This window comes from Barbus barbus (assembly GCF_936440315.1).
Source record: "Barbus barbus genome assembly, chromosome: 43".
Classification (NCBI taxonomy): domain Eukaryota; kingdom Metazoa; phylum Chordata; class Actinopteri; order Cypriniformes; family Cyprinidae; genus Barbus; species Barbus barbus.
The window spans coordinates 17,821,097-17,844,491 of record NC_136721.1 but is presented as its reverse complement, the minus strand read 5'-3'; the positions used below and the strand labels follow the sequence as shown (position 1 = coordinate 17,844,491).

At 42.0% G+C, this 23,395-nt stretch overlaps 1 protein-coding gene across 1 annotated transcript; it reads left to right on the top strand.

The window, feature by feature from the left end:
* The first annotated feature begins 15,230 nt into the window (after positions 1 to 15,230).
* On the top strand, positions 15,231 to 23,186 carry LOC306862063 (macrophage mannose receptor 1-like). The gene is made up of 12 exons (XM_079404663.1): positions 15,231 to 15,294; positions 16,324 to 16,350; positions 16,520 to 16,903; positions 17,020 to 17,361; positions 17,437 to 17,811; positions 18,100 to 18,474; positions 18,972 to 19,343; positions 19,431 to 19,775; positions 20,563 to 20,928; positions 21,152 to 21,571; positions 21,902 to 21,978; positions 22,159 to 23,186. Exons 2-12 carry the CDS (start codon positions 16,326 to 16,328, stop codon positions 22,237 to 22,239), a joined length of 3,162 nt encoding a protein of 1,053 aa, XP_079260789.1. The 5' UTR covers positions 15,231 to 15,294; positions 16,324 to 16,325; the 3' UTR covers positions 22,240 to 23,186.
* Positions 23,187 to 23,395: the final 209 nt, after the last annotated feature.

The following is a 23,395-nucleotide window of genomic DNA, read 5'->3' as shown; positions in this document are numbered from 1 at the left end:
CCAGGAGGGCAGGGCGCCGTCGGGGACCTCGGCTGAGCTTCTTCCTCTTCTGGCGGTTCCCGGCAGGGCTGGCAGGCTGGGTGACTTTGGCGAGCAGTTGTTCAAAGCCTGGCCAGTCTCTCCCCAGCAGTACGGGTACGGGCAAATCTTTGACCACGCCTACTTCCAGAGGCCATGTGCCTGTCCTCGCGGAGATGGTCACCTGTCGGGTAGGTACGCTCTGGGTGTCACCGTGGACACATGTGATGGATAGGCGGGCTTTGGTTCCCAACCGCGGGGGAAACATAGAAGACTGGACCAGGCATACCGCGCTACCAGAGTCCAACAGAGCTGTATACGGACGGCCATTGATGAAAACCTCGGTCTGGGGCGCGTATCGTGGCGGCTCCAGATGGACGGCACAGCCTGCCAGCCAGGCGCAACTGGGCGAGGGTGGTGGTTCGGTTGGCATCGGCTCATCTTGCGTGCCGGGAACCGCTGACCTGCTGGCTGTGCGCTGGGTGCCCTCTGGCGTGCGTCGCTCCTGGTACACCCTCCGGGGAAACGGCGGTGCTCGCTCCCCAGCCTCTCGTCGCAGCGTCGTCTCTGCTAGCTCAACGGCCTCGACGAGATCTCCCACGGTCTGCGGGTTCCGCATTCCGGCCACCTGCCGAAGGGGCCGTGGCAGGGCATGCAAATACCGGTCCACGACGACGCGTTCGGCCACTTGGGCAGCGCTGGGGTTCCCGGCGAGCAACCAGTGATGGGCGAGGCAGTTGAGTTCGGCGGCTTGGGCGCGGGCTGGCAACCGACCGTTGTACTCCCATGATCGAAATAATTGGGCCGCGGCGATGGGAGACAGGCCTACGCGGGCCAGGATTTCCTTACGTAGCTCGTCGTATGATTCTTTTTGGCCCGCTGACATGGAAAAATAGGCCTGCTGGGGTTCCCCGGTCAGCAACGGTGCCAGTATCCGCGCCCAATCTTCGCGGGGCCAGTCCTCTCAAGTGGCTATGGACTCGAACATGCTCAAATAATGTTCCACGTCGTCGTGGACGGTCATTTTCGGCAGGAGCTGGGTGGCTTGAGTGCGGGGGTCCGGTAGCGAAACCCGCTGGGCAGCCGCGAAGCGGAGAGCGGCGACTTCGCGCTCCGTCTCTCCTTGCCGAGTGGCCATATGCTCGACAATTTGCTGCTGCCGAATGCTTATCTCCGTCAGGTGTTTTAGGAGTTCTTCCATGGCTGGGGAAGGAGTCACCGCCTGACGAAAAAACAGAGGGGGAAAAAGCACAAAAAAAAACCAAAAAAAAAACAAGTTGGTGATTCAGTATGGTCGTGGGTGTCGGTGATTCTTCAGCAATCTGCCCGCATTCTCCACCAGTGTGGCGGGAGGAGCAAGCGACAGACACAGTGGGCGTGGCGTCAAGCCTCGGAGAGGTTTTTATTAAACAAAATATTTAAAATAATGTGTCCAAAGGGGGAAAAGTGTCCAAAATAAACAGGGATCTGGTGTCTTCGTCGTGCTGCGGGGCTAGTGAAGGAGGGCAGTGTTCAGAAGGGAATGGTCCAGGGAAGGGGCGGAGTCCGGTGGCCGCACGCGCTCCCCTCTCGGGGCCGGGAGCGAGTGGCGGCGGCGTCTCTTGCGCGGCTTCGTCCATCTCCGGAAATCCCGGCGCTTCTGGGGGATTCGGCGGCCCGGCATCCTGGCCCGTCAGCCGCCTAATGGGTGCGGCATAGGGGTGTGCTCAAAATATCGATTCTTAGGTACATACCGATATAATAAAAAAAGATACAGTATCGATATTCTAGCCCTTAGTATCGATACTCCGCCCAGCCATTAGGGGGCGCAGCGGCGCCCGCGAGTTTCAAAAAACTCATGGAAAATGTTAAAGCAAGATGTAGCATTTAAGTGATTTCATAGTGAAATATGTTATGGCAGTACATGGTGTCACAAAAAAGAATTATAAGAAGATTTAATAAGAAGTTAAGAATAATAAGAAGAAGATTTTGTGCTTGTGTGAGCTCAGACTGTACCCTTGGAAAGTTAAATGTTGACTTGTGGTAATTTCCAGATTAATACAATTTGTGTACAATTAATCAGAGCACTTAAAGTTGCAAATATTTAAGCAAAATGCACTTTGTTATAATGCACTTCAGGGCTCGACAGTGCGAGCATTTCACTCGCATTTGCGACTAAAAATAGATGTGTGCGAACTGGAAAATGTATTTAGGAGCGCAAGTGCGAATACAAAACAAAATACAAAACAGCCTAACTTATACAGTAGCCATAGGCGTAATTTACGGGTGGGACGGGTGGGACATGTCCCCACCACTTTTTACCAGGCTCGATATTGTCCCCACCACTTTTAAAAAGTAACTGAAAATAGATTGCGTAAGGTATGTATTAAAGGAAAAGCACCATCTACAAATCGTCACTCTTCATAATCTAATTCATTCATTTAACAATTTTTTTCCGCCGGTCAGAAGCTTTTCAACATCCTCAAAGATGAATATTAAGTCTCGTTGTGAAACTATCGCGAGATACGCGATATGCGTCATGGGATATGTAGTTTCCTTTCCCTATAATTAATTAGTCTACAGATCCTGTACCTCTTTTAAAATTTATTTGTAGTCTACAATGTTAATACTGTATTTTAGTCTTAAGGTCTCTGCACACTGAGTTTTTTCGCATTCGCAATCTTAAAAATTCGTCACGCACAGAGACCTTGCACACTGAGTCCAATGCGTTTTAATTAATCCGTTGCGAAAGAATTCGCAAAACTATACAAAATGTCTTCAAGCAGTGAGGATGATTTTGTTGGCCTCTCCCTTTTTAAAAAAAGAAAAAGAAAAAGGAAATATTGGGTCCATCCAATCCTTAGATTGCACAGAGAGGAAGGAGAGTTCCACCTCCTTATCAAAGAGCTGCGGGATTATCCCGAGAGATTCAAAGTTTATTTCAGGATGTCAGTGCCTCAGTTTGATACTTTGCTAGCGATACTGAATCCACATATTAAAAAGAAGACCACCAATTTCCGTGAACCAATTTATCCTGAACAGAGACTGTCTGAGGTATGGATACACACACAGACACACACAGACACACACACACCCCGAACTGCGGCATCGGAAAGGTGCGCGCCAGGCATAAAAAAATAGGCAACAGCAGTTCTTTATATTCTGTATCTTTGTATTCCGCAATTTGTTTGTCATAAAGTGCTCTGTGCTGCAAGACGAAGTGTATTAATTTGTCTGACACCATTTTGGATTTTGGCTTTCGCTTGTACGGTGGCTCTGAATGGTCAAAACACCTTCTCAAAGCATCTCAAAATGCTTTATACGGATGCGAAAAACGCAAAAAATCGAACCCGATCCGATTTTTTTTTGACGGACGACAATTTCGGAGGCAGTGTGCAAACGTGATTGACAACGTGAGTTCGTATTTATTTTTCAACGTGCGAAAATTTCGGACGAAAAATTCGGACTCAGTGTGCAATGGCCTTTACTGTGCGTGGCTGCTTCACTAAAAAGCTTCTTATATCACTTCCACACTTTCTTTTGGACATTTTGTTGATGTTTTAACACTTATGCTATAGGTAGCAACATTTACCGTTAACTAGCCTTTACATGTGGGGTGGGGGAGGAAAAAATAGAGCTTTTATAAAAACGTCATAAAAAAAAGATTCGTCAAAACGTTTCATTTATTTAATTATTTAATTAATAAAGGTAGTTTAACTATTTCAAACACAAATGAACTCTCATTCATGTTTTACACAAGGTTTTGCGTAGTTCAGGATTGGTTAAATTATTTGATTGGATGAGGAAACATTTTGTGGGCTTGTCTTGACTCTTGACGTAATGTTGATTCTTCGTTCAGCGCGTGCATTGATCACACCTACTTTTAGCAAGTTGTCCTTTTAGCAAGTTGTTCCACATTGTGAATGTTACGTTTGCTTTTGCTTTGGATGTTTATAGACATATTTGTGAATGTGATGCATGTGTGGAAATTAAGTGCATTCCCAACTCTGAACTCAGTCCCCAAGTAAATTCGGTTATTAAATAAACAAATAGCAAAACGTTTTGTGCGGTGTCCCCACCACTTTTCAAAGCAAAGTTACGCCACTGACAGTAGCCTATAACAAACGTATTAATTTATTCTGTTTATTTATGGTAAAATTGTGATGCAGCCTCATATGATTACTTTAGAACTTTAAAAAGGCAACGGTTTAATTTAAATGAGCACAGATGAGAAGAAAAGCGGAGCGAGTTAAAGTGAAGACGCGCTGAATGACGCACATTCGCCACTAGAGGGCGCTGCCGTTACCCCGGTAACCCAGTAAACAAATCAGCTGCGCTATTTTCCTAAAACTGTGTAAATAATGTTTCACACTCAGTCATTTAGATATTTATATTCGCTTTAATCTTCACAATAGCCTCAAATAATTCTTACTTAAAGACTTAATGAGCTATTTATTTTCCAACATTTTTTCTAAGCTAAAACATGGCCCATCCACTGATCTGTAATAGAGAACAGTGGGCCTATCTATACATCAACGACTGATTCGTTATTATTGTTCAGTAACACAAGTTCCATTAGTTAACATGAAAAAAAAACAATGACTGCATTTATTAATAATGCTATCTTAATTTCAACTTTTAATAATACATTATAAAATCAAAAGTTGTCTTAATATAATTCAATGGAGCTAACATTAACTAGCATAGTTGTATTTTTTATTAAATCAAGATTAACAAAGTATATTAACTACTGCAACAATTAGCTATTGCACATTTTTAGTTAATGTTAACCAGCTTTAACTAATGTTAACAAATGGGACCTTACTTACCTATTGTTCTTTCGTTCATTTGAACAATCTTTTGCACTCTAATCTTGAAACACTTGTTTACTTTATATTTTTATGTATTTTTTATAAAAGTCTTTTAGTAAATTATCTTTAATAAAGTTATTTAACCTGTTAGGAGGACAACACTTTTTTTCACTTAGAAATTATATATTGTGATTTAAAAACAAAAACATATACCGTGACAAAAGCTTCAATGATTATTGTGAAAATTTTATACCGACACAGTTTAATAGGATTATAACTAATTACATAATTAGCCTATTAAATAGTGTCTGAAGTAAAATTATTTAAAAACCTTGTGTACTTTCTGTATTCTGATAAATTAAATAATGGTGCTTGTAAATGTCTCTTTGTATCCCCTTATTAAGCTAAAACACCTAATTAGAAAAATTTGCATTGCGCCCCTAAATGTTTTTAATGCGCTCCTAAATTTTTTGACTTAGGAGCACATGTGCTCCTTGGGGAATAGGTAAGCGTCAAGCCCTGCACTTTTGTCTTCAATAAATTGAAGAAAAATGCAGAGTTCTGTTTGTTGAGTAAATGTGTTCAGCATTAACTAATTGGCTCTGGCCCATGTATTTTTATTGAATCGTATCGAATCGTGTCACATTGTATCAAATCGTATCGAGACAGCTCTGTATCGAGGTACGTATCGAATCGTGACCTGTGTATCGAGGTATGTATCGTATCGCCAGGTTCTCCAAGGTATACAGCCCTAGTGCGGCAGTCCTCCTCGACGCTCCCTTCCTGGACCCACGAGGACACCAGCGTGCATGCACGGGGAAGAGACCGGTCTCCCGAGGAGAGGCGCGCTCGGCGTTTAAACGGCGGCGGTGATGAGGCTCTATTCACGTCAGGTGCGCCTCATCACACGCCGCCAGCCCTGCGTGTTCAGCGCCCCTCCTCTCTCACACACCCACCTGGTGAAGGGCGGCGAATACGGGACGGGGTGGTGATGATGGACAGGGGGGAGGCAGCCGACTCGTCACCCCCCCCCCCCCCCCCCCAAGCGACATCCCCGTCCGAGGGTCGCCGCCCACGCGGGAGTGCTACCTTCCTCAACCAGGCTCCAGCGGTCGGAGTGGGTGGGGCAGGGATTCCTCTCCGGGCAACTCTCCCTCTCGCACCGCGCCGGAACCGGGACAGAGGAACCGGGTATTAGTTATCAGCCTCAACCAGCCACAGGGTAAATGACAAATAGAAAGAACGTCACTTACCCCTTTGGTGGCTGGGAGGCTGTCCCCGTACTTCCTCCGTCCCCGTACGGGCTCGACGGCTTCTTGCGAGCGAGAGGGGATGACGTCATCTGATGTTGCCCAACTGCGCTCTCTAGGCTCCGCCTGCCCGCATTCTCCACCAGTGTGGCGGGCTGAAGAATCACACGACAGGTTGCAGTGAAAGTTAAAGCCCCGGAGGGTGTGTTTATTGATAAACAGAATGAACCGTGAAGGTGCTAGAGGTGTCTGGTGCTCGTCCTCGGTGCTGCGTGAACCTGTTCGCCGGCCGGCTGAGTGCAAGGGGATTTGGTGTCTGGTGCTCGGGTGGCGGGCTGGTCGGTCAGTCGCTTTCTGGAGGGACAAGAGACACAACATTAGCGGCCTGTCGTCTGGAGATCTTTCTCACCCGTGTATTCGCGGGTGCAGCTTTTGTAGTCCTCTCCTCATCCGCTTCAGCTGGGACCGATCAGCCCTTGGTGATTGCGTGCAGGTGGATCTCCTTCGTTGCCAGGGCGACGCTGATAGGTGCCCGGGACACGGCTCACAATATATATATATATATATATATATATATATATATACTGTATATATTTCGATCTAAGATGGCGCCGCAGATGGCAGCTATTGTGCATTGCTCTTCAGTGTTTGTACTGTTTTTATTTGTTTTTCCTGTTTTTTGTTACTCAAATACGATCAGTTTTTACTAGGGATGACCTGCTGAACATTCGGCAGAACACACCACAAAATCTTTTACCAGATTTTGACTATTTTGACGTTTTGCTGGACATTGTAGTTGGTGGAGCCGTAGCTCTGGTCAAACGCATCAGGAGGATGCACAGACGGGGGAAGTGAGCCGGCACGCTCGTGAAGCTTCATCAGTGTGGATTTCGAATGCCGTTGCCTAGCATCCATCTGGCGAATCTCCGCTCTCTACCCAACAAAACGGATTAACTCCTTTTGCTCTCCCGGACAAACAAGGATTTTTCTAACTCTGCTGCTCTGTGTTTCACGGAAACCTGGCTAAATGGCAACATACCGGACAGCTTACTACATCTGCCTAATTTCCAGCTGATCAGAGCAGATCGCGATGCGGAATCAACGGGGAAATCGCGCGGCGGCGGGATTTGTGCTTTTACATCAATGAGAAGTGGTGATATGATCCAAGATGGCGCCGAGCATGGCAGCCGTGTTGCGAGCTCCAAGAAAACTCTGCAGTTTTTCTTATATTTCTTATGTTTTATTTGTTATTTTGTTGTTTCACGTGTTAGATGTTGTCAGTATAACTGTCTACGATAGACACACGCTTTTAAACATTGGTTCCTTCGTCGCGCAACGCAAACCGGACTTTGAGTTCCTGAACGCCGGCGCCTTGTTTACAGACACCGCATCAGAGCCCTTTGTCTGGGCTGCACGATCGCGACCGAGGAAACGCCGCCGGAAAAGGGGGAAGAGAGCCGGCGTCCTTGTCAGACTCAGACGCCGTCCCCTCCGACCTCCTCTCCCAACTATTTTGCTGGCTAACGTTCAGTCACTGGACAACAAACTCTGTGAACTGCGGGCACGCATCTCATACCAACGGGAAACAAGGGACTGCTGCATTATTTGCCTCACAGAAACCTGGATGTCTGCAGTGGTTCCAGACTCAGCCATCGAGCTTACGGGGTTCTCCGTGCACCGCTCGGACAGAACGAAAGAGCTCACAGGGAAAAGCAGAGGTAGGGGCGTCTGTTTCTTTATCAACAACTCGTGGTTTGATGAAAGGAACCTACACTCTATTAAATCCTCCTGCTCCCCTGATCTGGAATTTCATATGCTTCTGTGTCGACCATTCTGGCTACCGAGGGAATTTACAGCGATCATAATCACAGCTGTTTACATTCCCCCTCAAGCCAACACAGACCAGGCACTCAAGGAACTGCATGGGAATATAAGCGAGCAGGAAACCGCGTACCCAGACGCGGCGTTTATTGTTACGGGGGACTTCAACAAAGCCAACTTCAGAACAATAGCTCCAAAATACTTTCAACACATCACCATCAACACGCGTGGTGATCGTGTGCTTGACCACTGCTACTCTCCATTCCGGGACGCCTACAAATCGCTCCCCCGCCCACCTTTCGGCAAATCGGATCACACTTCCGTTCTGCTCCTGCCTGCTTATAGGCAGAAACTGAAACGAGAAGCACCCGCCCTCAGGACAATTCAATGCTGGTTGGACCAATCAGACGCTATACTACAGGACTGTTTTGATCACGTGGACTGGGACATGTTCCGGGCAGCGTCTGATGACGACATAGAGGCGTACTCAGATACTGTAACGTGTTTCATCAGGAAGTGTGTAGAGGATGTAGTACCAACAAAAACAATCCGCATCTACCCCAACCAAAAACCGTGGATTAACAGCGATGTTCGAGCAGCCTTGTCAGCGCGGACATCTGCCTTTAAATCCGGAAACTCTGACGATCACAAACAAGCCAGTTACGATCTCAGGAAATCAATCAAAGCTGCCAAACGACAATATAAAAACAAAGTTGAAGAACAATTCAAAACCAACAACGCAAGAAGCATGTGGCAGGGTATCAATAACATCACAGATTTCAGAGGGAATAAACCAGCTACTGTGAACATTGTCGCCTCTGTACCGGACGAACTTAATCACTTTTATGCTCGATTCGAGGCTCACAACACCGCCCACACAGAGCGCGCTCCCGCGGCTGTAGCAGAAGAGGCGAGCGCACTTTCCTTTTCTGTCGCAGATGTAACCCGATCCTTCCGACGGGTGAACATCCGCAAGGCTGTGGGTCCCGATGGCATCCCAGGCCGTGTGCTCTGAGCATGCGCATTCCAACTGGCCGGGGTTTTCACAGACATTTTTAACCTTTCCCTCTCTCTGTCTGTGGTTCCCGCATGCTTCAAAAAATCCACCATTGTGCCCATACCAAAGAAAAATAAAATCACATGCTTGAATGACTGGAGGCCCATTGCTCTGACACCCATCTTCAGCAAACCGTTCCACAGACGATGCTATTGCCTTCACCCTGCACACTGCTCTCTCCCACCTGGAAAATAAGAACACCTATGTGAGAATGCTGTTTGTGGACTACAGCTCAGCATTCAATACCATAGTGCCTGCCACACTGGTTGAGAAGCTCCAGACTCTGGGACTAAATGGATCTCTGTGCAGCTAGATCCTGGACTTCCTGACAGGCAGATGTCAGGTGGTCAGAATGGGCAACAACACTTCATCCCCGCTGACCCTCAACACTGGTGCTCCTCAGGGCTGCGTCCTCAGCCCACTCCTGTACTCCCTGTACACACATGACTGTACAGCAACACACAGCTCCAACGTCATCGTCAAATTTGCTGACGACACAACGGTGATAGGCCTGATCACTGACAACGATGAGACGGCCTACAGAGAGGAGGTGAGAACCCTGACTAAATGGTGTCAAGAGAGCCACCTCTCACTCAACATCGATAAGACCAAGGAGCTGGTGGTGGATTTCAGGAGACAGAGCAGAGAACACACACCCATCACCATCGACATGACACCTGTGGAGCGAGTAAACAGCTTCAAATTCCTCGGTGTTCACATCATTGAGGATCTCACATGGTCCGCTCACACAGATGCAGTGCTGAAGAAGACACACCAACGCCTCTTCTTCCTGAGACGGCTGAGGAAGTTTGGAATGAGCCCCAGCATCCTCAGATCATTCTACACCTGCACTGTGGAGAGCATCCTGACAGGCTGCATCACCGCCTGGGTTGGAAACAGCACTGCTGGAAACCGCAAAGCTCTGCAAAGGGTCGTGCGAACTGCCCGTCACATTGTTGGAGGTGAGCTTCCCTCCCTCCAGGACATCTACACCAGGCGGTGTATAAAGAAAGCCCGGAGGATCATCAGTGACTCCAGCCACCCGTCCCACAGACTGCTCTCTCTGCTGCCCTCAGGAAGACGTCTCCGCAGCATCCGATCCCGCACTAGCCGACTGAGGGATAGCTTTTTTCCTCAGGCTATCAGGCTAATGAACAGTCAAAACTAATACACCCTACAGCATACTCCCACTTTACAATATACCACGCACCACGCACTGCACTTTAATTCCATACAGTTCAAACTGGACTACCAGTACACTACTGCACAAATACAACAATCTTTTTGCCAGCACTGGATACCATCCAATGCACATCCATGACATTTGCACATCCGGTTTATATATAATCTGCTGCATCTTCGCATATTACTGTGTGTATATAACGTAGAATGTGTACTACATACTGTGTATAATGTGTATCGGTAACTGTATGTCTGTCTAATAGTACACTGTGTGTACTGAGTATATGTATGTGTATATTACACATTGTCATCTGTATAAGTCTGTACGTATGTATGGTAATGTCTATATGTAAATTGTTTCTGCACTGTCTGGAGCACGCTCTCAAGAATATCACTCACGAAGGCACATGTGCTGTGGTGATGTGACAATAAAAGTGATTTGATTTGATTTTAAGTGGTGTAGAGATGTAACTGTGTTAAAGAAGATGTGCTGTTTAGATCTAGAAACGCTCTTCATTAACTGCAAGCCGTTCTATTCGCCGCGGGAGTTCTGCTCGTTCATTCTCGTGAGTGTCTGCATTCCACCACAAGGGCATGTGAGCACAATTTTACAGAAACTCACTGATCTGATCACAGAGAGTGAGCAACAACACCCGGACACTGTTTTAATCATTCTCAGGGACTTTAATAAAACAAATCTCTCCCATGAACTGCCAAAATACAGACAGCACATTACATGTTCCACCAGAGACAGTAATAAACTGGATCACTGTTACACAGCTGTGAAGGATGCATGTCACTCGGTTCCACGAGCAGCTTTAGGACTCTCTGAGCACTGTTTGGTTCATCTTATTCCGTCCTACTGGCAGAAACTTAAATATGCAAAACCTGTATTAAGAACTATTAAAAGATGGACTAATGAAACAGAGCGGTATTTACAAGCCTATTTCTCTCTCACTGATTGGACTGTTTTTGAAAATGCTGCCAACGATCTGGACGAGCTCACAGAGACTGTGACTTCATATATCAATTTCTGTGAGGACATGTGCATTTCTACCAGGACTCATCTAACTTACAACAATGACAAACCATGGTTCACTGCAAAACTCAGACAGCTCCGTCAGGCCAAACAAGATGCTTACAGAAAGGGGGATAAAGTCTTGTATAAACAGGAAAACAATGGAAAAGGAGATCAGAGTGGCAAAGAGGAATTATTCTGACAAGCTAAGGAAAAAATTCTCTTCCAGTGATCCTGCTTCAGTGTGGAAAGGTATGAAAGATATCACCAGTTACAAGTCACCATCCGCCAGCGCTCTGGAGAATCAACAACTGGCAGACGATTTGAATGTCTTTTACTGTAGGTTTGAAAAAACAACCCACACCCACCCTGAACACCTCTCCACACAACCATTAACACCTCCAGCAACCCCCCTCTCCCCCACACCTACAATTCAAATCAGTGAAGATGACGTGTGCCAGGTCTTCAGAAAGAACAAAAGAAGGAAAGCCCCCATCTTCACACAGATCTTCAACAGATCACTGGAGCTGTGCGAAGTCCCCTCATGCTTCAAACGCTCCACCATCATCCCGTCTCAAAGAAACCCAAAATTACTGGACTTAATGACTACAGACCTGTGGCTCTAACGTCTGTGGCCATGAAATCATTTGAAAGACTGGTTTTGGCTTATATGAAGGACATCACTGGACCCGTACTGGACCCCCTGCAGTTTGCCTACAGAGCAAACAGGTCTGTGGATGATGCTATCAATATGGGACTTCACTTCATCCTGCAGCATCTGGACAGACCAGGGACTTATGCGAGGATCCTGTTTGTGGACTTCAGCTCCACTTTTAACACCATCATCACGGACACCCTTCAGAATAAACTGACACAGCTCTCCATCCCCACCTCCGTCTGTCAGTGGATCAACAGCTTCCTGACAGACAGACAGCAGTTAGTAAAGCTTGGTAAATTCATATCCAGCACCAGCACCATCAGCACTGGAGCTCCTCAGGGCTGCGTTCTCTCCCCACTGCTCTTCTCCCTGTACACCAACGACTGCACATCTAAAGACCCCTCTGTCAAGCTCCTGAAGTTTGCAGATGACACCACACTGATCGGCCTCATTCAGGATGGTGACGAGTCTGCTTACAGACAGGAGGTTAAGGAGCTGGCTGTCTGGTGCAGTCTTAACAGAGCTGAACACGCTCAAAACTGTGGAGATGACTGTGGACTTCAGGAGAAACCCCCCTGCACTCCCCCCACTCACCATCATGAACAGCACTGTAACAACAGTGGAGTCATTCAGATTCCTGGGCACCACCATCTCTCAGGACCTGAAGTGGGACAATCACATTGACTCTATTGTGAAAAAGGCCCAGCAGAGGCTATACTTCCTTCGCCAGCTGAGGAAGTTCAACCTGCCACAGGAGCTGTTGAAACAGTTCTACTCTGCCATCATTGAATCCATTCTCTGCACTTCAATAACTGTCTGGTTCAGCTCAGCTACAAAATCTGACCTCAGAAGACTACGGAGAGTAGTCCGGACTGCTGAGTGAATCATTGGTACAACCCTGTGTGTGTGTGTGTGTGTGTGTGTTATTGTGATTCACTGAAGAAGGCTTGTTGCCAAAACGTACAGTGAGTGCAGATCTTTTATCTGAAAGTGATACAACCGGTTTATAAATATATATTGGCAGCATTTCCGCAACAAGGGTTTTGGTACACATTGTTCTAGTTTTTATTGTTCATGTTCAAAGTGTTTTGCATGCAGTCCGTGCTGCTGTAAACAAAAAAATTCAGACTCTGACTATTAGAAGCACAACTAGAAAAACAAGAGACTGTAACTGTGAATGTGATTTTATTTATTATTTTATTATTATATATTTTTTTGTGACAGCACAATGAGTGAGTGTGACTTTTGCACAACAGTTAAATAAACGGTACTAACATACATTTTAGACACAAGCCTAACTGGTTGTCGTGTCTAACAACACCATTTAGCTGTGACTTATTCACAATACAGCACGCCTTGAGTACTTTTTTGTTTTTATAAAACAGTTACCACACAACAGACATATTGAAAACAAAAATGTATTGTATATATTGGTATGTTTTGTAAAGTAAATTCATTAAACGTTATCCTTCCACTAAAAAAATAGCTCCTGACAGTGACAGTAAATGGCATGAGAATATATGTAACATGCCTCATCTTATGGAGTTCAATTAAAAACAGAGAATAGGAACTGTTCTCATCCACTGTGCCATTTATTTTTTTAATGCCATGTATGACATTTCCTCACACACATACATCTGCTTCTCTCTCAGCATGAGAAAACGTCTGTTTTCCATCTTTTAGTTTAGAACAGACTGATTCTCAGCACAGCACGAGTTTGCAATTGTCATTACAATGTAAACTGATGGACGTACAATACCATACCTGAAACACAAATCCAAAAATAATATTCTCTCTACAGTCAATAAAACACAGCTGTTGACCAATCAGAATCAACGACTGGAACAAACTGTTTCATAAATGTATAAAACATCGAGATGCAGCCGCAGAAATTCACAACAGAACGCTCTAAGGTAGGCTAATGGAGCGCTAATAGTACCATAATTAAGTCCTATGCTGCCTTTACTAATCATTTCAAGGAAGTATTTGGCTCCGATACAGGAGAACTATCAGTCTCTGACCAACTGCAGCGCCTGCGTCAGGGTTCATCCTCGACTAGTGATTACACCTTCCAATTTTGTACACTAGTGGCGACTAATGGCTGGAACGAGGCCGCCCTTCTCAGTGCCTATCGTCATAATTACATAATTTGAATCTAGAAAGTTTTACTGTTACTTCTTCCTCAGTGGTCGAAAAGCTTGCTGTTATATGTGAAAGTAAAAGTGACATAATGTGTGGCCAAGTATGGTATGCCATACTAAGGAATCTGTGCTCTGCATTTACCCATTTAGACCCATTTTGCCTTGCTTAAAAGTCTCACCTCAGTCATGGTATTGAGGGTGGAAGAGAGTGTTGGTGATTCACTGAAATTTACTTAATACAGTAGGTACTTCTATTGTACTTAATATTTGTTAAAACATTTGTTAGTATGGTCACCCAATATGTGCTCTTTTCTGTTATTTTCAAACCTAAATGTTTTTTTTTTGTTTGTTTTTTTTATTTTCTTAACATATCCTTGATTTACCGTGTGTTCAGTACTGGTTCAGTTTGTTTGTTTTTGCTGATCATTGATAGGACCGAGAGTGAAGCTTATAAGCAAGAAAAGCAAGAAAAGTCTCACATTAAAGAGTTTGTGATTACAAACTTACGTAACATGACAATGTAAAACACTCCACTGTTATAATGGTTTTCCTTTTTTATTGTTTAATATGTAGTACCCCTCTCAACCCAATATAAACAATTAAGAGCAACAACTCTGAGAACAACGGTAGCAGCATTATTTACTGTGGTAAGGGGGCGTGGTTAGAGGAGTCTGCAGCAGGAGAGAGAGGTTGGAGACGAGCGGTGAGTAACTGGGTCAAGTGCAAGATGACATTCACCTATTTCTCGTTTCTAGTGATTGGCGTGGAGAGAACGTAAAAGCCACAGAGAGGCAGAAAGTGGCAGAGAGAGACTGAGACTGAGAACTCTGGGAAGACAACTGTGGCTGTGCTGCAGAGAACCACCAAAGTGCTGTGAACTTATGTTTATTGGAAGTGCCGGAGAGCACAAGTGTTTTCTTTTTGAAAGTATTGAATAAATTACCCGAGCCTCAGTCACGCCGACTCCGAATTCTTCCTTCCTTCCCTCGAACTTTGTTACACTGATTTTACTGCTGTAATATATTTAGCTCAGAAATGTCTCATAGAGAACAAATCATGGTTCAGCTCCAGGAAAATGTTCAAATAAGGATCCTAGAAACAATGCATTTGAGGAAATATTGTAAAACTGGTCTGTGAGGTTAGGGCAGCATTCCTGCATTTACCCATTTAGACACACACACACACAAACACACACACACACACACACACACACACACACCCGGAAGAGTGGGCAGTCATTTTTTGCTGCGACGCCCAGGGAGCAGTTGCGGTTTGGTGCCTTGCTTAAAGGTCTCACCTCAGTCGTGGTATTGAGGGTGGAAGAGAGCGCTGGCCATTCAATGAAATTTACTTAACACAGTGGGTACTTCTTTTGTTCTTAATGTATGTTAAAATGTTTGTTAGTATGGTCACCCAATATGTGCTCTTTCTGTTGTTTTCAATCCTAAATGTTTTTAGTTTTTTTAACATATCCTTGATTTACTGTGTGTTCAGTACTGGTTCAGTTTGTTTGTTTGTTTGTTTATGTTTGTTTTTGCTGATCATTGATAGGACTGAGAGTGAAACTTGTAAGCAAGAAAAGTCTCACATTAAAGAGTTTGTGATTATAGTTTCGTAACATTACAATGTAATACACGCCACTGTTATAATGGTTTTCCTTTTTTAATGTTTTATATACAGTACCCCTCTCAACCCAATATAACTTTGAGAGCAACAGTAGCAGCATTATTTACTGATTTTACTGCTGTAATATATTTAGCTCAGAAATGTCTCAAAGAGAACAAATCACGTTTCAGCTCCAGGAAAAAATGATCAGACAAGGACTTCCTAGAAACAATGCATTTGAGGAACTATCGTAAAACTGGTCTGTGATGTTAGGACAGCATTCCTGCACAAGCAAATGCTTTAAGGTTTCATGTTACATCAAACTGACCTACAGTATAAATGTTCTCTTTTGTTTAACAAATAAGACAATTTAATGCTGTCTAAATGGTCATAGCACTCACAATTTCAGAAATTTCAAATGATTCTTATTCTGAAAGAAGAATGAGTTAGAACAAGGGTTATGTAGTGCATTTGTTTCATGTAACAGCATAATGTGGAAGATTTTATGTTTAAGTTTTGTTTTTGTTTTTTTGGTACATTTAATACAGCAGTTATGTGACCCAACAGGTGTATTAATGTCAGGTGTGTTTATAAAAATGATCCCTCCCACATTTAGTACAGTATACATTTTAAGACAGTCAGATAACCTAAAACCAAAGCAGTAACAGGAAAGACAAGCCTTCAAATCAAAAGGCTGTTTGTCCATTTTCAAAATAGCTTTTCATCCTAGTAGTGAAAATAAGTTATTGGATTGATTTTACATGTGCACACTATTTTCCACAGATATGTTTCCACTGCTGCTGTTATCGGGTAAGACAAATATTTTCATAAAACATTTTATCATTAATTATACTGACATTTTGTATAAGAGTATGATGGAATTTTTCTAGCTGCTAATATTACAGTAATTTATTTTTTATCATACAAATATTTAAATCATTTTTGGCATTTGTTTTCTTATGAAAAAACTCTTTAATAGGCTTTCTCACCTTCACCTTGAGTGTCCCTCATGAGTATGTCTTTGTGAATGAATCCAAGACTTGGACAGAAGCTCAGAGATACTGTAGAGAGAAATACACTGATCTGGCCACCATTGAGAATGAACAACAGACGATCGATTTAACAGACACAGTGAATGATGATTTTATTAATTTGGCCTGGATTGGACTCTATGATGATCTGAACATTTGGAAATGGACTCTAGAGGACAGTGATTTTTTTAAGGTGGGAGAGAAAGACTTCAGGAATTGGTATAACCCGGGACCAAACAATTATGGAGGACAAAATCTGTGTGTGTATATGAACAATGGGTTATGGTATACATCACCCTGTTTCTATTATCATCCTTTTATCTGCTATGATGGTAAGCAGTTTTATTAATATTATGTATTGGACAATGAAAAGCAATTCATTTTATTTTATTACAGGTATGCTGAAATAACTCTCATTAAAGCTCAATAGTGTATTTAAATGTTTCAGGAAGACAGAATTCCAGTGCTAGTTATGTGTTTGTTAACTATCACACAACCTGGACTGAAGCTCAGAGATACTGCAGAGAACATCACACAGACCTTGTCAGTATCAGGAATGAGAGTGAAAACCAGAAGATCCAGTACCTATTAAAGAATTATTATTATTATGAATTTTGGATTGGACTATACAGAACCAGATCTTGGTCAGATCAGAGCAACTCTTCATACAGCAACTGGACGACAGGACAGCCAGATATTGCAGGATCCTGCACTGTAGTCTCATTCAGTGACTCTGGGAAATGGACTGATGAATACTGCAGTTATACATTTCCTTTCATTTGCTACAATGGTGAGTGAATGTCTATGTAGTGGACAAGACTATCAAAACTTTTTTAAATGCTAACATTTTACACATTCTTCACAGGGTCATCTTTGACATCATCCCGTCAGTATCACTTTGTGTCTGGGAATAAGACCTGGACTGAAGCTCAGAGATACTGCAGACAGAATTACACTGATCTGGCCACCATTGATAGCATGGAGGAAATGAACAAGCTGATTAACACAGTTAATGGGAGTTACAATGGCTCAGCCTGGATTGGACAGTATGATGATGTGAACAGCTGGAGATGGTCACTGGAAGACAATAATTTCTATCAGGAAGGAAACAGAGATTTTAGGAACTGGTATCATGAACCAGACAACAGTGGTGGGAAGCAGCTGTGTGTTTACATGAATTATGATGGGAAATGGCATGATATCTCATGTGACAACATGCTGTCATTCGTTTGCTATGGTGGTAAGGACATTTTGGGTGCACTTTTATTTTACTGTACATGCACTTACATGTACTTACAGTGTATCTAACAAAGAAAGTACAGTAATATAAGGTAATTAAATGAGGTAGGGTTAGGTTCAGGGTTAGCACCTAGTTATTACCTAGTTATTGTAATTACTATAATAAGTACATAGTATGTGCATGAGTAACAGGACTATAAAATAAAGTGCTACTGACATTTCATTATTTATTTATTTGTTATGGAGTCTTTCTGTGCATAGATAATTTGTTGTATATTTAATCTCTCAGGAAGAGAGAATGCAACACAGAATTACACAAGAATCAATGATGGGAAATCCTGGTTAGAGGCTCGTAGATACTGCAGAGATCATTACACAGATCTTGTCAATGTGAGAAATCAGACGGAGAACCAGATGATTCTTGAGACAGTAGGTGGAGGAGTCTGGATTGGACTGTACAGAAACAGGATTTGGTCAAATGGTCAGATTACCAAATATGAAGATTGGAGACCAGCCATTCCCTACTCAGCACCACAACCAGATAATGGTGTATATGACTACGGTCAGTGGGGTTTTCAGCACTGTACTGCTGTATCATTCAGCCATTCAGGTCAATGGACTGATGAGATCTGCTTCTCCAGCATGCCTTTCATCTGCTACAAGAGTGAGTTAATTTTCTCTCATTTTATCTCTCAAATTTTTTGCACAGACAAAAAATAATAAATAATAGACATTAAAGAAAGTGGTATTTACGGAGCCCCACACATGGAATGCAGGAAAAAAATAGTAGGCTAAATCGTGTGCACGATTTACTATTTCGTTCCCTCAATTGATAAATTGTGAACACGATTTACTAATTCATTCCCTTGATTTGCTAAATCGTGCGCACGATTTATCAAATCGAGGGAACTAAATAGTAACTGTGCACATTTTAGTACATCGAGGAATGAATTACTAAGTCGTGAGCACAATTTTTTTTTTTGCATGTGATGTGTGGGGCTCTGTAGGTATTACAAGCCAATGTATGATATTTGCTCAGAATATTTAATTTTTTAATAAATATAAAAAACATATACAATAAACACACACGCAGACGCACACACACACACAGCTGATCTGCAGAGAAGAATCAAATGCATTTCTCCTTTGTGAAACTTACAGAAACCTGCACACAATCTTCATGCACCCGTCAGTACCATTTTGTGTCTGAGAATAAGACCTGGATAGAAGCTCAGAGATACTGCAGACAGAATTACACTGATCTGGCCACCACTGAGAACATGGAGGAAATGAACAGACTCTTTAAAACTGTGCGCAGGACTTACGGTAAAGCTTGGATTGGTCTGTATGATGATCTGAACAGCTGGAGATGGTCACTGGATAATACAGCATTAGAGGGAGATTTCAAAAGCTGGTATGTTCAGCAACCAGTGAATTCAGGTGGACAGCAACTGTGTGTGTACATGTCAAATAATCAAGGAATATGGAGTGAAACCTATTGCTCCAATAAAATTCCATTTGTTTGCTATGATGGTGAGAATCTTTTCAGATTTTTAAGTTTTTAGAACAATTTATTTACAATACTAAGACATATCCCATAAACATGTATATTCCTCACAGGAAGAGTGAATGCAACTACAAGTTATGTGTATGTTTATCAATACAATAACTGGACTGAAGCTCAGAGTTACTGCAGAGAACATCACACAGACCTCGTCAGTATCAGGAATGAGACTGAAAACTTCAAACTTCAGACATTATTTCAATATTATTCCTACTTTTGGATTGGACTGTACAGAACAAGATCTTGGTCAGATCAGAGCAACTCTTCATTCAGTAACTGGGGGACAGGGCAGCCAGATAATGCTGGAAACAGTGAATACTGCACTGCAGTGTCATTTAGTGACTCCGGGAGCTGGACAGATGAAAACTGCAACACTGCATTGCCTTTCATTTGCTACAGTGGTGAGTACTTCTTTCAGACTCCAATAGAGTCTCACCACAGACATACAGTATACTCTCAGCTGACTGTGATATTATGTGTGCATCTGTTAAGAAAAACTTGAGATTGACTTTGTTTTAGAAATCATTGGTTTACCACTCTGTATGTTAAAAAATCCAGTAGCTTAAATGTTTAAGTGTCAATACTATTTGGCAGTTAAAAACCTTATGTGCCAGAGAAACAAGCATGTAGCCATCTTTAGAATTTTGTCTTTTAATTTCCATTTTTGCGGTAGCCCTATAGCATCGCTGTTGAAGAGTGATTAGCTGGTGAAGTGGATTTACTAGACGTTGAGTTAACAAACGTTATCATGTGCATTGTAATATTCAAATCGGATGTCGTAATAAATGTCAGTAGACTGGAAAGTTTTTAAAATGAGCAGTTCATTCAGAAATTCATATGACCTTGCATTCACGCTGTGAAAATACAATCCAGAAGACAACGAGCGCAGTGCTCTATACAGACTCGAATGACTCAAATGCTGTGTCTTTAATTCAAGCAAGACATTTTGCTAATGAAAACCACAAAGATGGGAAAGAAAAATATATGGCCAATGTTATTTAGAAATTAAGTTATTGAAAATTGATACATTCTTGTGCTTGTTTTTACACAGCGCTGCTAAATATGATTTGTCTCACTTAATATAACTGGTTAATGAATAAAAACACAAGTATGCCACAGACGCTGTTGATAGACTTGAACATGTACTGAACTTTTATCGTCACACCTTTTTTTTTCTCACGTTGACAGGATCAGCATCATCCCTTCAGCATCATTTTGTGAATGAGTCTTTGACCTGGACTGAAGCTCAGAGATACTGCAGACAGAATTACACTGATCTGACCACCATTGATAGCATGGAGGAAATGAACAGGCTGATTAACACAGTTAATGGGAGTTACTATGGCTCAGCCTGGATTGGACAGTATGATGATGTGAACAGCTGGAGATGGTCACTGGAAGACAATGATTTCTATCTGGAAGGAGAGAGGGATTTCAGGAACTGGTATCATGAACCAGGAAACAGAGCAAATGAACTGTGTGTTTACATGGACTCTAATGGAAACTGGTTTGATTATTCATGTGACAACCATATCTCATTTGTTTGCTACAATGGTAAGACATCACGAGTAATTTATTTTTCTTATGAGGTCAACGATCCTAAGTTGTTCAGTTATTGTCTCCCACATTTAAACCCCAAATTCTTGGGAGAAAATGGAAACGTTTCATTCTTTGATTTATTAGTAAAGTTTTCTTTTATCATACAGCTATAAATTTGATAGGAAAATAAATTAATTGATTTATATCATTGATTCAAAAAATTTTGTTTTTATCTTAGGTAAAGTAAATTCCTCTCAGAAGTATGTTCTGGTAACTGATGGAAGGACTTGGTCTGGAGCTCAGAGCTACTGTAGAGAGAAATACACAGATTTGGCCAGTGTGAGGAATGAGACAGACCGTCAACAGATACTGAATGTTACACGTTATTATTATAGTTATGGGTATAATTATGGGTATGCTTTATGGATTGGTCTGTACAGAAACAGACTGTGGTCAGATCAGAGCAACTCTTCATTCACATATTGGCTGCCATACGCTGAATGGGCTGATGCAGAACCAGATAATGGTGCGTCTGTCCGAGAACTGTATGGAGCTCAACACTGCACAGCTGTGTCTTTAAAGAACTTTGGCCAGTGGACAGATGAGAGCTGCTTTGCCAGTTTGCCTTTCTTCTGTTACAGTGGTGAGCAAATATACTGTACCTACAGTACTGTAATGGAAAAAAGTATAAACACCAGGGGAAAACACACAAGGAAATTCATTGCAATAAATTGTTGATCTGCTAATATGAATGCCATTGTTATTTATGTAACTAAGTAACATTTGTATTAATGCTAGCTCTGTCTTCTGTTTGCTTTCTGGTGGACTTGATGACCATCATATTGACCCATCAATTCAGATAAGTATGGTATGTTCATATTGATATTTGATGTTTACTGCTGTCAAGTAATTTTATATCAACATCACTAGATGTTTGTATGTGTTTATGCACTACTGACCAGTTTTGTTTTTGTTTGTTTGTTATCAGTGACTGCACTGAGAGTGAAAATTACAAGTCTGGAGAATCTATCAAAGTCTCAGATTGAAGAGCTGGTGATTATACAGGTAAGACACACGTCAACGTAAAACACTCAGGTTGATGGTCTTTTTGTTTGTTCTACTACAAATACACAACTGAAAAATAAATGTAGCACTTTAAGAACAACAGCAGCAATATCAGTAACAGATCAATATCAACAGATAAATAGACCGAATATATCTCACAGCTAACAAATCACATTTCAGCTCCAGGAAGAATTTATCAGACAAGGACTTCCCAGCAACTTCACAATGCATTTGAGAAACTATCGTAAAACAAGTCCATGAGAGGCAAAGGAGCATTCCAGGACATTAAAAATGGTTTGGGATTCATGTTTTATCAAACTTATTGAACATCTGCATTTTGCATGTTCTTGCTACTGATAACTGAAATTCTCCACTGTACATGATATTACCTGAATAATAATCACAATAATCACATAAGACATTGTCATTGCAGACATTTCACCTAATTTCTTTCTAAATATTGAATTACACTTCGTGTCATCACATCTTTTATTTGTATTATTTCTGAAATGATTTGTTACATCAGCATTACTTACAGATCATACGACACATATTCACAATAAATGGGTCTGGAGGAAGTGTTACTGTAAATGTGGGTGGCAGGAATAATATGCACTGTAAAAAATAAGTGGTTGAGAAAACGTATTAAGGCAACCTGAAGCATGTTTGACTTTTGAGTTCTCTCAACAATAGTTTTTTAGTTCTCCTCAGTAAAGATACTTTGTTTAGCCAACATAAATTTGTTTGTTCATGCAATGCTGATTATCTTATTTTACTAATAGAACAACTCTTGTCACAGCAACTGAAACAACAATTACTGTCATTAAGGTAATTTATATATTTTTTTGTTTTCTGGAAAAACCTTAACATTTCAACAATATGAAATTCTTTGTTCAGATAACTTTGACTTGTTGGAACAATATTTGGGTTAGGGTTAGGTCTGACAAGGGTTTTTATGTGTTTCAACTTTCAAGAAAGTAGCATTTTTTTAGTATTTGAGACTCAAAATGTTTTGTAAACGGGAAAATATGCAGTTGCATTTTTTACGGTGTACCTCAGTCATAAATTTAATAGATTATGTTGTTATGTAAATGTATTAAATGGATTTTAATCAATAACCAATTCTTTCTTTATTTCTGAACCTATAAAGAGCACTGGTGTTGACCAACGAACAGTTTAGTTAAAAAATAAAACAATTACAAAGATCTAAACACCCTGTCATGCATTCAGTCAGAATAATTTTATAATCGACACAGTGATTTACAATGGAGAGCAAGATAATATCTGTGTGTGTGTTGTGTGTGTGTGTGTGTGTGTAAAGGGATATAGTATGCAGCAAGCTTTTCCTTTTATTTTACATTTTAAGTCAATGTAATTTGTATCAACTGTGAACACATTTGGTATTTATGTATTTTCA